This window comes from Hyalella azteca, unplaced genomic scaffold (assembly GCF_000764305.2).
Source record: "Hyalella azteca isolate HAZT.00-mixed unplaced genomic scaffold, Hazt_2.0.2 contig15387, whole genome shotgun sequence".
NCBI classification, from domain to species: Eukaryota; Metazoa; Arthropoda; class Malacostraca; order Amphipoda; family Hyalellidae; genus Hyalella; species Hyalella azteca.
In genome coordinates, this window is record NW_025945243.1 from 220,404 (window position 1) to 234,704 (window position 14,301).

At 38.8% G+C, this 14,301-nt stretch overlaps 1 protein-coding gene across 2 annotated transcripts in view; it reads right to left on the reverse strand.

Moving 5' to 3' along the window:
• LOC108672842 overlaps window positions 1-12,991 on the reverse strand; it is a 48,930-nt gene extending 35,939 nt beyond the window's left edge. For both annotated transcript variants that reach the window (XR_001930932.1, XM_018160587.2), the window contains exon 1: window positions 12,719-12,991. Coding sequence is in view for 1 of the 2 variants with exons in the window: in XM_018160587.2 (XP_018016076.1) it covers window positions 12,719-12,764 (46 nt within the window). In the remaining variant the exon portion in view is untranslated. The remainder of the gene's footprint in view (window positions 1-12,718) is intronic.
• Window positions 12,992-14,301: the final 1,310 nt, after the last annotated feature.

Below are 14,301 nucleotides of genomic sequence, written 5' to 3' on the forward strand. Positions count from 1 at the left end.
GAATATTAAGCGAATTGCAGCTCCCACACAGCCATGGCACAGTGCTGAGTGTGGTGAAAAACGAGCTCCTGACAACCGCGTTTTTGAGCAAAGCCACCGCATCTCTGGCGGTTTTCGTTACGGTACAACACAAGAGAAAATTATGAAGAAGCTTGGGCACTTGTGAGATGTGCAGAGCACAACCGGCAGCAGGAGGAGCCTGCGCAGCGCAGTATACGTACCTCGTGAAACTTGAGGGCTCTATTTATGAGCCAGGCTTTGCGTAGTGCAGACCGAAGAGACATTGTAGATTGAGACGTTAATGGAAACATTTGAGCCTCTACGAGGTGTTAATAAATCGCGTGTGGCGCGCAAGGTTACAACTGAACACGACGTAATAATGTGCATGTACATTTACCACGAATTGTACGAGAACTGAATGTAAACGAATGTGTGCGAACGATTCCTTATGCGTTTTAACGAATACACATAATTACTATATGACTGATTTGTAAATAAAGCTTCAATTATGAATTTTCAAATCCTTCAGGAGAATTAATCGGACTCGCAAAGCAAACTTGAGAATCAGCAAGGTTGGATACGACGTTAGGTAAGCTGCCAAGTGATCAAGGTAAACGTACCCGAGGACGCACTTTCAGTTTTATTTTCTAGCTTAGAATCTATGCATAAAGACAATGGCTAATGAATTTTAGCTAATGTATATTTTGATACATTGTATTTAAACTATATATTCAAGCTCGCACAAGTTTACCAGAAGGAAGCAGGTTTCGAAGTGAATTACCATCAGAATAGTTCAGTGGTGTGGATGCTAGAAAGAACATTATATATAAAGGGTATATAAGTTCCTAATGTGGTTTCACCTTTTATGATATTTGTAAAAAAAATACCGGCTTCGCCTTTTACCGGCTCCCTGGCGAACCTGGCAGATGCTCCACTGTTTAGGAATAAGCGGGATCACATAATATTAGGTCAGAATTTAATTGTAAGCGAGACAAATTTTGCGCGGCACCTGCGCGCAGTTATGAATTGCTAAATTAGGGCGGGATTTGCCGAGGTTCTTTTAATTAGACACGATCCCGGGCGATCAGGTATATTTGGCCGTTTTTGTCGTACAGAGCGTGAAATCTAGGTCTGCAATCACGTTATGAATATAAAGTTGAGTTGCAGGATATTTGTGGATTATATTATACTTCTGTCTACGGTAGAATCGTTCTAAAATTTCATAAGAGACAGACCGATGAATTTGTAACGTCGAATTATTTTTTAATTGCGAGTCCCGCTCCAGAAATAGGTGAACTCGCAAGTACTGTGCTACTCGCGCACTCTCGCGACGCCCGCGTGCACTTATAAGGTAAAGCACGTTGCATGGAGTACATGGAGTGTGCCATTCCTTCCCTTTAGGCAACACATAAATTACACCGAAACTGAAGAATAAGATTTTCGCGATAGCTATTAGGACGTTTAACGAGAATCAGGTAGGCTTTTTGCGTAAAAATTTCGAAATTAGCGATAACATTGGGACATTTAATGAGAAGCAGGTAGATTTTATCGTAAAAATTTCGAATACATAGTTAGCACACTGCATTATTCAGTTTGTAATTTGTGTGGACGCACAAATAATTTTTAGAAAGATTGAGCTGTAATTTAATTTATTTGCCGTGAATTTGTGGGATGGTGTCAACTGACAAGATAACGGCATTCGTGTCTATATAAACAGGAATTATAACAGCACATATAGCAAATTTATGTAATTCCAAGCAAAAATTTTGGTAAGTCTTAAGTTACGATGGTAGTGACCACGAGGCAGAAATATGTAGTGCTAGAACAAGACCATGATGACTAGCTAGGCTTTCTCCAGCACCAGCTGACGGTGGTTCGTGCCATCTGTCAGACCAGTTCACAGTGGCTAGTGGCTGCAGTGCCACCGCCGTGGCTCAGCTGACTGTGGCTGCCGCTGTGACCGTCGCTATATGGATGCTACTGTGGCGCTGCGGTGGCTACTGCCAGTGGCAAGGCCCCAAACGTATTATTATAGCACTTTCGATCGATATCTTATGACTTAGAAAGTTTTTAAATTGTTCCCCAAGCGCAGAGAAGACTATAGTAAAAATACCCTTGCCTCGTGGATATGAAATCAATCAAGGAATGAATCCAATTAAAGAATCTCACCATCATTCTCCCTTTTTTTGCGGACCTCACGATTTATGTGAAGAGTACAATGTTAATACAAAGTTCTCTGCATAAGATACAGAATCTTTTTTTTTTAATCTTATGGTATGAGAACGTGCGCGGCATCTTCAGGTGCTAGCTCACGAGCCATTGCAGGTAATCAATAGGTGCAGGAATTTAGGGAGCAGACCTAAACTTGAAAAAAAAATCGTTGACACCGCCTCTTTTACCGTTGTGAAGGAAGCAATAGAGCAATTTGCGCTGGCAGATGAGCTTTAGCACTCGGTTAGTAAGTTAAAATAATGTAATCAAGCATCAAGCGCCACTGAGCGAAATAAGCTAAAAGTACTACAGCGGTGTCGGCAACAAGCAGTCGACACCCAGCCAGAGTCTAGCTCGATGGTTATTTTGAGACAACTAAAGAAAAGACGCCTTCTGCATGAAGTCTCCGAGTGCATTGTTTGCTCGACGATGTTCTGCAGCTCCTAAATTTAGCATTACTTCGGAAACTAAAAATAGTTAGCCTGGAGATACATTTCTGTCGTTGTACAGGATGGATGGTTCAAAAGCTGATTAATGTCTTACCGGCTTCAGATAATTATTGCATCTCTCCTCATTTGAATCAAATGATTGAATGATTTGATGGAATAATATTTTAATTGAACAGTAAACACTTGTTTTTATTCATGAACACGCAATGAAACCTAATAATCATGTTTCATTTTCTCATTACAAACTTTGGAGTCATAGTTTCCATTGTTTTATAAATTATCTTTCAACTTCGCACAGCTCTTGTTCGCGCAAATTTGCAGGATTCATCCATCTATCAGCCTTCGATGTTTAGTGTACAATATTGCACGCATGGAAGAAGCTCGTGCTTGCGGCGCCCAGCGCCGAGCCAGCTGAAAGGTCTTCCCCATCAGCAGCGATAAGCCGCTAGGAGGAGAGAGCGGCGCGCAGCTTTCTACAGCTCGTGACGACTATCCTCTGACGCGCAGAACATCACTTCGGCTTCCGTTATGAGCGCATGTGTTTGTGCATAGCGTTGCTTGTGAAAGTGAAAGTTACGCGCGAAGATGATATTACGGTTTCACGCGGGAAAATCGATATGAAATTATAGACACAGCCGCAGCATAAGTGATGTTTATCCAAGAAAATGCATTGCTGTAAGCGTTAGCTCAGGAAATAGAAAATATGAACGAAGCTCCATGTACAGTACGAGGATGTAACCGCTGTGACTGAATGCAATGCAATGTGCAATTCGGCATCACCGGCATCAATCTCAAAAAGCAAAATTTTGTTTTTTTTTCTGCCATAAGTGTGAATGAAGTGAAAATAAGTTTGTTTAGCTTTTGACTCTCCTTGGAGTTACCACCTCACCTAGTTAGCAATTTAAATTATTATCATAACATCGTATTATTTTAATAATATCGAATTATTATCATAACATTGTATTCTTATCATAACATCGTATTATTATCATTACATCGTATTGTTATCTATATAGCTATAACAAATTTATGTTTATCATTCAATATAAGGTTTAATTGTTAATTTAGCCCATTAATTAAAGTTATGTTTCTCAGCTTGGCTTTAACACCTAATTGAGTTTTGGTGCTGTAATGTCATACTGCAAGACGGCAGCCCTCCTCAGCTTATTCTTCCCGAGCACAACACAATGCGTGTAGCAGTGCACTACGCACAGTAACTGCTGCACTGCAGTATTATGCAGTATACGCAAGAACTAAGCAGTCTATTATGTGGAGGCTAAGTATTAAACTAGCAGTTTAAGCCAACATTACATCTCTACGTAAGTTAGAGCTGTGATCAGTACGTCCAGCAAACATCAACATTTACATCATCAACAGCAAACATCAACAGGTCATGGGCCTATTTCTTCAGTGCCGACACTTCTATTCTATTCTACTTCTTCTATTCTATTACAAATTATGGTCGAAAAGATCATGATTGCTAATAATGTCTTGAAACACAATCATTGAAAAGAGCCTTCCCTACTTCACCGAAGCAGGTGGCTGCATGATTTATACTGCCTCGCTAACATGTATACATTGATCCTCTTGTAACCCCGCTTGTATAAATCTCCAAGGGGCAGAATTGGATACATAATTTCATTGAATGACAGAATACCGCAAACCTAAATCGCCCAGTAAGACCGATTTGTCCACTTTAAGTACAGCATTACATGATAATTATGCGTTACAATAAGAGTTAAGAGTGAGATTAGGAATCATCGTCGATTTATATTCATCCCGCTAGTGTGGTATGCGGTTAGGCGGTCTGATGCGGTCTGACAACTCCGGTGACCTCCTCCCTCAGCGCCTGATGCAGGCGACGAGTAAGTACGTACATAGAGCATATCCATAGAATTATACTCATACTCATTTACTCTAATAATTTTTTTTAATTCATATTAATCCATCTCTCTCTTTATTTCATGTTATATTGAGTCAAATTTGTTCGTTTTGTAGGCAAAATTTTATTGTGACCCTGATGGAGTTGTAATTATCAAATTTCACAATTTCGTTGACAATAAATGTTTATTTTCTTAGGAAACACGGAATTAACTCAATTATTGGATTATTGGATTGATTCCAAATTTAGAAGTCACAAGAAATTTTGTCAGAACTATCTTAACTAATATCAATACTTGCCATGACAAATCCCTCATAACGTTCTTTACATTAGAGAAACTGCCGAGGAAAAGCATCAAACGATGACTTATAATTTGCTACGACTGAGAGAGTTACGCAAGCGGAGGCCTATAACGACGTCAACGACTCGCGTCCCCAACGCTGCGTAAGCCACGTTCCAGCTGACGCTCTAACTCACCGACGCACTTGCATTATGCACTTGGATGTCCTTAAGTGACATTCATAAATCAGAAATGATGCAATTGTTACAGTGAATGCACATGAGGACTATATGTTTGAATTTTGTTGGCAGTTGCAAAGTCTTCGCTTAAATTGGCGGAAGGAATGTTTAGTAAGCCAAGACGCTCTTCTACTCCTCAAATATGTTTGTCAGTAAGAAAACATAGACAAAGAAAATTGAAACGTCCCGCCCCAACTGAAAAATCTGATTATCCGAATTATTTTTTTTTTTGTAGCAACAATTAAAGTCTGAAAAATCATCGACTGAAAGGCACAACCAGTCTTTACAGAATTTTTGTTACCTAAAAGAGGAAGTACAAACATTATCCTATCGACATATAGTACGTAAAGCTTTAATTATTTGCTCAAGTCGAAGGTGCGAACGGTCATGCTGACAAGTTCTGCATATGTCACTTCATGGCCACACATTATACTAGCACTATTGTCATGCTATCCCAGCATGGTACGACTCATCCGACGCAATGACACCTTGTGCTCGCTAATAATGGAGATTGGTCCATTGATTTTTCCTGAGTTGTGTCTTGTGGTGACAGTTTGAATTTCCTTCAACGAGTTTACGAAATTATCCGAAAAGTCGTTTTGCAGCTAGTGACTGAAAACCAATAAGACTTTTAATGCATAGCGCAGTATCAAACAAATGAATCACAACAGAATTCTCTATCCACTATTTCAATAAGCACCTCAATAGTATCAACAACAAACTAAGATTCAGCGTCTTCATATTAATGATTTCTGTAGGTGTGGACGAAGATTCAATCTTGTGTCTAGGTCCGCATGGAAAAATCTGCACGATCATAAATAAGTCTCCCGGGACTGCAGGAGCATTATCATTCTCTGGGAAAGAGAAGTTCACACAAGCAGTGAAAGATTGGTGAGCAGATGACTGTTTTTAACTCGGAGATTTGCCGGCACGTGTGGGAGCCGGAAACGTTTTGCAGCGCATGGCGCAGTCGACCGATGTTCATGCGAATGACGATACGGAAAGAAAGCGGCTTTGTCGTGAGAAGAATACCGTGTGATCTTAGATCCTTTGCCGCCACTAAGCTTATTGTCATCCCACGCTACGACAAGGAAGTCACGGTTCTGTTTTACCTTCACACACACAATAAGCAATGAGATTCTTCCGCCAACAAATCTCTAGGAATATAGAATAATAACGACCACAACGTATCGTTTCATTCGAGATCGAGGAAGTTGATTGATTGAGGAATGGTAATAACTTCTCATGCAGTAATCGATAGCATTTTCAATGATATATGACGAAAAACTCAGCCACTCACTGAAAGGTTTCATCATAAAACTACTTCGAAGTTCAAGTTACATACGCGTCAAGAGAGTGTCTGCATGGAGCTCATCTTACCAATCACTGCTCAGTTTGTGAGTTTACTGGATTTTTACGAAGGAAAACGCGACAGTCTCGGTCCTCACGGGGCTTCTCGTGGAATATTCGGAATGTTTGTGTGTGGAGGAACAACTTGCATTGATTGTGCGGTGCAACCCGACACCTCACAGCCGCCCTCGCTTGCTCTAGAGGCTCGCAACGTAAGCATTGGTGGCTTCCAGCTGCGCCTCCCTCAGCGCTGGAGTGGAGGGCAGAATGTGGCGATGTTGTTGCTTCTGCATCTTCACAGGAACATTGTGACCTCGAATATTCAGCAGAATACCTCTAAAAGTCTACTACGTAACACTTCGTTGCAATGTCTTACATAAAACGATGAAATTTTGCGTCCGAAAGAAATTGTACCAAGCTTTCCCGATTCAATATTTTAGCATAAATTAGGCGCCTTGCAAGCGCTCTAATGTTTGTGTGTCTCCGATGTCTTTCTGCGATGTGCGTAAGTCACTGTGCAGTGTGCACATAAGCCCAAACAGCCACCACCACTAAATCTTGCATGATTATAATTCCATCAATACAACTGGCACAGCTGATGAAGCTCAGGAAACACGGAAAAATGTTGCAATTCAAATTGACTGCGCGCCAGCGGTGCCACGGCATTGTAAAAAGTGGAAAAAATGCTGCCAGAAGCCGCAGCAGCGTTCCTTCCCAGCTGCAATATGTGAAGCTCATTGCGTTTCGATAACATTCACAGAAATCAATGAGAAAAAAAAAACATAGCACAAAACATTAAGCTTCAAATTATTACGGAATTACATTCGGCGTACCAAATTATATTCCATTTCATTTAAATTTAGCAGAAGTAAATGATTCATCTTTGCATTAGGCCTGAGATTAAAGATTAGAGATTAGGCATGAAATGAGATTAGGCATGATTGAAAGATAAGGCATGAGATTAATGCAGATTTAAAAACTCTTTTTCATAGTTATGGGTTACATTTTCACCTATTTTTCAATTGTTCACTTTCAGGGTACAAAAAATACCAGGTGTGGAACTATAACTAATAAATAAATTTAAAAAAAAAAAAACAAATTATCCTGCAGGCTGGCGCCGACGTCGATGTATCCAAATATATTGACGCTGAATAGGTACGTCGTCTGTTGTTATATGTAGTCCCACTCATACAAGCAGCATATTTTTTGAACGTCAAATCTCGAAAAAAAACTCGTCGAGGCTCTGGAGCCCAGGCATCATCAGTAACGAGATTGCTCATTATAACGTCTGCGCTTGAGGTGCAGCAAGTCTGCATGAGTTGCAGATAAATCTGCCAAGCTACCAACACACAAACCGTCTCACTTCATTATTGGCTGAAACGAGTCATATATAACATTTCTTACGCTTATAACTTCGCGAACGAAATTCCAACATAGCGTTTGGAATTTTTTCATGTGTAGTCAACATAGATCAGATTCATCGATTACATTGCGGGACGATAGAATTTATCGTTTAGAAACTGTTATCGTTTAAATTATGCTTCTGGAAAAAAATAAGGTTGAAAATCGTTCTATAATAGAAGTTCAGGAAGCCATTCACACTCGTTGATGTTGGGGACATGTTCAAAGAATTCTAACGAAATAAAATAAGAAGCTCATAACCTATAGGCAACATCAATATTATAAACCAAGCTTACAGATAAACAATGCACAATCGTATAAAAATTTAATATTGCTGCGAATTGCGGATCATAAGGCTTGTATCAGGTCTGTCAAGATCCTGACCACTAATTAAAAATGTAACGAAAATGTAAAAATTTATGAAAATTTGCAATTTTTATAAATTGCGATTGCGATTTTATATTGCAAGCATAGAACATATCAGTAAAGTAAAGCACAATTGTAATGTTCAATGCGCGAGAAGCTACAGCATAGCGGCTAAATAATGGTGAACGGCGTCGAATGCTTTATATACTAATTTAATACTTCGTTGATAATAAATATTTATTATTAACTCTTATATTTATTATCAATGCTTAATAAATAATGCGTGCGCAGCGTTGATCGTAGTTGCACTGCAGATCACTGCATATCTAGCATTGCTCGTCGCAATTTTACAGCATAGCCCTGCAGGAATCCCGCAGATATTTCGTAGCGCAGAGTCTGCGGCCAGTGCATAGTAGCGGCCAGAGCGCCGTTTGAATATTCATCCGAGTGACCAGCCGCAGATGAAGCTATTGCGCTGCCGCAGCTCCATCATGAAGATATAGTTTGTATTGAAGCTTGCTTGCCTCATAGCCCTCATACCGAATCGATGCATCAGTAATGTTCATTACTGCGTTTTGAAATTAACTACGCGAGACTTATTAATTAATACGAAAGAATCCTGGTGACTGGAAAATTTTGCGGTTTCCGTGACTGAGCAGATGCAGCTTTAGGGTCGGACACAGGCAAACGCACGCATGAGCTACCGTCCATGTTTTATTCCGAAATAAAAGAGCGGATCATATTGGGCTCCGTCGGTAGCATCAGGTACGACGGGGCGGAGGGGTGGGAGGACGGCATGTCCGCACCCCAATGTGAGGGGGAGGGGAGGGGAGGCTAAGTTAACGCTGGTCTACTGACTACTTAAATGCGATCAGCTTCTTTCATGATATTTTCATTGATGCCCTGTCGGTCTGGTCAGGAGAAAAACATTTTAAAAATTATACGATCACGCACTTCAAATTGATCGAAAATTTTGCGGAAACAGCAAAAAATAGTCGTTTATAGAGAAGGATCTCTGATGTTGCAATCATTTTTCGATATTTGGTACCATATACTTAGCCACCAATATGACGATTTCGTGGATTATTCACTGACCGTACGTTAGTTCGATATTTTTCCCCAAATCGATAATTTATGGAACCTCGTAAGTTTTTTTGGCGAATGGTTTTGAAATTTCGTAATTATTTGTATAGCTCCCTCTATCCAATTTCGTTTGCGTGAGTCTGTACTGTACTGTAGAAATCTCCCGCAAGACTCATAGAAGCAATTGGCCTTCTTCAACGCTCGCGCAATAGCGAGCAAAGCGTGTTTCTAAGTCAATCATGGGTCGTCATTTACTGTTGAGTAAAGACGGCAGCGGTCAACACGAGTTGAAAGTTCACTAAGGTAATCACAAATGCGCGGGGTGACCGCTGTCTGTGAGGCTGATGCGGTCACGGAGACCGCAGCTCCGGTCAGCGATGGTTAGGCAAAGAGGAGGTCGTTCAGCAGCCTTGGTAAAACCAGGAAAATTTAAAAATTCGGAATGATGTTAACCCAAGCCGATACTATTTTTTGTTTGAGACGTGTGCTAGTGCAACTAAGAGGTTTTCATTGTATTTTAATAACTCAAGTACCTCGACCATCAGTTCAGTTGTGGCCGTATTAAGGTGCCTTGTCATCCATAACAATAACTGAACTAAATTCCTCCTAGATTCAAGGGCAGTTGACAAAAAGCAATAGATTTCTGTGCTGCTCAACGGTGGCCACTATTGCCGCCAAACATTAGCACGACTACATTGCCGCAGTGAAGTAACTGGTTTACCATAACTCAACTGGTTCTAAAATTACGTGTTTGTCTATTCGTTGGCCTGTTATTAGCGAGTTCTGAAACTGCATCTGTGGAACAAAACACAGAAATAAGTATTTACGAGTAAATTAGAAGTCATATGTCAATGAAAAAATTACGAAATTGTAAGCTTAGATCATTGAATGATCTATAAATAAACCGATATACAGCCCACATTAAATGTTTATTATCCCGCTTTTTGCTTTGCCATTGCCGTTTTTCGAAAGCAGAGCATCTATTTCAAATTGATATCGCATTTTTTTAGCTAAACACGACTCATGGACATTGACTGTACGTTCAACTTAAACGAATTCAAGCAGCAGTTCGATCCAGCCAATGTGATGGCAGCAGGTAAGCTGCCTACGTGGCTCTAGCGCAAGTTGGCTGTTGTATGAATGACACATTCCGCTGTGCTGGCGAACGGTGCTGTTGTTCTGTTTCTGAGCACGAATGTGCAAATTAACACAACCGTGTCTAATGAAGCTGAAAGGAAACCAATTAAGATGGGACGACACCTATGGTGGAGAAAACTAGTGAGCTTATGGTAGGTACTTCTATCTTGTTGAGGTGGTCGTAAGTTCCAGGATGATGTTATATAACACCTGGTATTGGGTCTACGATCTCAAATTTAATTTATAAACTTGCTAGTGAGTGAATCATGGATTTAGTATAGCACATAGCAAAAATTAATCACCGTTGATTTTCAGGAAAATATTCAATCACAATTAGACAAATATCGTTGATACGCGAGTATCTTGAACTTGGCAGTCACCGTAAATTGAGTGTGATAAAATTTTAAACATTTGTGAGCGAAACGCAACGCAAATTATGCAACAGGCTTTAGATAAATATTTTTTTAACTGACGGCAATGATTGGATTGCCGGATATATTCATTTTACTTTTCTTTTCAACTCTCGACACCGGGTGAACGATGATGCACTAAAAGTATTAACCATGGCATATTTTCAAAACCAATTTCGATTTATAATCAGGTAAATTCTGTCATGTCAACGCAGGAAATGAATTTTGAATAAAAGATCGCTACTTTTCTCAAAGCAATCGATATAATTTTTGTTAGCTAATAATTTACATTGAATCCTTCCTGTGGAAATATCAGCCTCAAATCTTCAGAGTACTAAGAATGCTCAGCTAAACGAGTGATGAGAAAATTTCTAAAACATTGGAATTAATTTAATCAGGGGAGTAATTCTCTGTGGTATTTGAGTCACAGGAAAATGAAGCTCTTTATTTTTTCTTTGCTCAGTGTCAACATTAATTTCATAAACCGATGAGTTGTGGTGAAACAGAACATTTTTTTCAGCAACAGAGCGGTGCCAGTTGAAGCACCATCTGCCGCTGGCTCACATGCACGAACGGTCGTTAAAAAATTTCGGAATAAACAAACTCAAGCATAGGTTACTTTTGGAGTGTACAGTTTCATGAAATAGAGGTCACTGCAGGCACAGTCAATTCTGTCATATCAAAAAAGATAAATGGTAACACAATTGTTATAAGCAATAAATAAGCGAATGTTATGACACAATAAGGGAGAGTGGTCACTGAATTCAATTGTCTTTTAAATAGAAGTTTTAGTAATTTTCGATTATCAAGAGTGTTAAACTTCGCCATTTGTGTTCTCATTCTGAAGGTAATTTTTCGTGCACATTTAAAAAAACGACCAGGGCGCAAATTCCCACCCGCCAATGTTAACCTGACAATAACGAGGGTGGCGTTCTACTAACCAATAATTCATGGTTAATAAGTAATTTATATTATTGTCCGTTTCCGCGTAATTAATGGAAAATAAAATATAATGACGGCAACCTAAATATTGTTATGTTAATGTGGAATAATATTGCGGATAAAACCATTGACCATAAAGGCGAGGTAGAGGGAGTGGAGTTGGGCCTGGGTGGCTTGATTCTTTTTGAATTTACACGCAAAATTGCTGCCACAAACGCAAGCTAAATTGTCTAAGCCAAGCTGCCTGGATAATCGATATATTACAACTTTTCAGCAACCGGCCAATGCTGATCTTAGCCAGTGAGGATTATGAGCAACAAAATTCTACACTGGTATTTTGAATCCCGTATTCGTTTCACAAATATTCATCTGATAATTATATCCAGCACGGTCCAGCAGGATTGATACTCGGAATAAGAAAACTGGTCCAGCAGAACTTAAACTCGAAGATAAACTCCAGACTCGCGTTTAACCAAAATATTTTTGAGTTACAAAGATTGTAATGCCAAATCCTAGCATTTTCCACCGAACTTTTCTGATTGTGTCTAACATTACTCGAGAAATCTCCATTGAATTATATTGCATCAACTTAACATGTTCACTGGATTTTTCAGAAAAAAATATAATCGTTCCGATCAACTCATACCTCACTCCATCTTGCACGTCATTGCATGGATTGAGCAATGAATTTGTGTATGCGTTAATTATTACTACTATATACATGTAATAGTCATTAATATATTACACGTAATGGTAATACAAATTGATCATTTTAGAATTTAGATGCAAAATTTCTTCGTTCATCCATTAAAGTTTGTTGATAGTCGGACTAGAACGAGTCTCCTGCGTTCATCCTCGTTAAATTATAGCAAACACTCTAAATAAAATGCATGAGAGTGTACCATCTTAGATTATATTGAGCAGGATAACCATCTAAAGAACCATGTGCTGTAATAACAACCACTCACCAAGGCCGGCGAGTGTGACAGTGAGGGCGATGATGAGGCTGTACATGGCGCTGTGGCTGACTGACGTACGATGTTACTAATTGAAGAAAACGTTCATTCGTTGGCCTCTCTAGAGGTTCGTTTCAGTTCATTCAATAATTTTAAAAATATATATTTGGAAATATAGAAAATGTGTGTCAGATAAAAAAAGAGATGCTAATAAATCGGTTATAAGTCGTATGAAGGAAGTTTGTACATATTATATTAGTACTCGTTTTGGATTGTATTGGCTGCAACACCTGAGGGAGATGAAAATGTGATTAAAACGGATAGCAATAATCTTTACGAATCATATCCGAAATTTTCCTTAAAAAACAGTAGTATAAATTCCTCGACCGTACATTTAATTTAGAAATGTTCAGTTGATATTCACGTTAGAAATGACTAACTCGAAAATACATTAAACTTTCAGTTCTAAAATCAAATTTCAGTTAGGTATTATTACTAAATGAAAGGTGCGGTAAAATTTACGGTACCAATTTGCTCTTCATCAAACTTTAAAATAATTTGAATTGCGGGCGCTTGAATACTTTTGGACATTCGTCGATATAAATACATCAACCTGCCAGCATAGGCAATTTGTTCTTTCAAATTACATAAAGCGCGCATTTATTTCTCTATTATGATCGCTCGCAAATTGTGGCTCATAGAACAGGTTGTGGAAGTATCATTTGAAACGCCGACTTTTGCTCTTAAATTATACGCATTTCGTAAAAATATGAGAAGCTATCAATTCAGCAAGTTTTGTTTTTATCTCCATCGGAAGAATGTCATTCATGCATGACTCAAAAAAAGCGAGTCAAATAGATAAACAAAGTAAGAACGAGCTACCGATAATAGCAGGAAATTTTCAATTTTTTAATATAACATTTTATATTTGGAGATTGAAGGTCGCAAAAAAGCGTATTAATGGAAATTAATAATACACAGAAATAAACATATACTTATTGACATAATTCGGCCGACGTTCTTTACGCACGTTCGCTTAAAGACCAGGGAATGACTTTTATTTAAAAAAATTATGTGTTTTTACTGTGGGTCGAATGAAATTTCTTACTGTCATCAGCAGATCAAAATAAACAATATATATTGCCAAGTAATTAAAGGTTTTCGAACACTTGGTTTTTAAGTTTTCAAACGCCAGCAAGAAAATTCGTTTGACTCATAGAAAAATTATTGATACGAAGCTGTCTCTGGTCTCTCAGCAAGCTTGCGTAAATAAATAAATACGCATGTATACTAATCGATACAATTTATTTTGAAATGTAGGTATAAAAGTTAAATATGGGATTGAACTAATAGAAGCTAATTTATTTATTCCTTGTCGTATTATTTTCACTTTATTTTTATTAAATACCCATATTCATTCATATACTCATAATCAACCACTATCCGACATCGCCATAGAAGATTTGATTGTTAGCGTCATCCTTCCGGTGATTTAGTAAGCGGCCTCCGACTTTTAGAAATACAAACGGCGACATTTGATTGATCACCGGTCAATCGCCGTCCAATAGCAAGCGAGCTCGTAGTTACCATTGGTA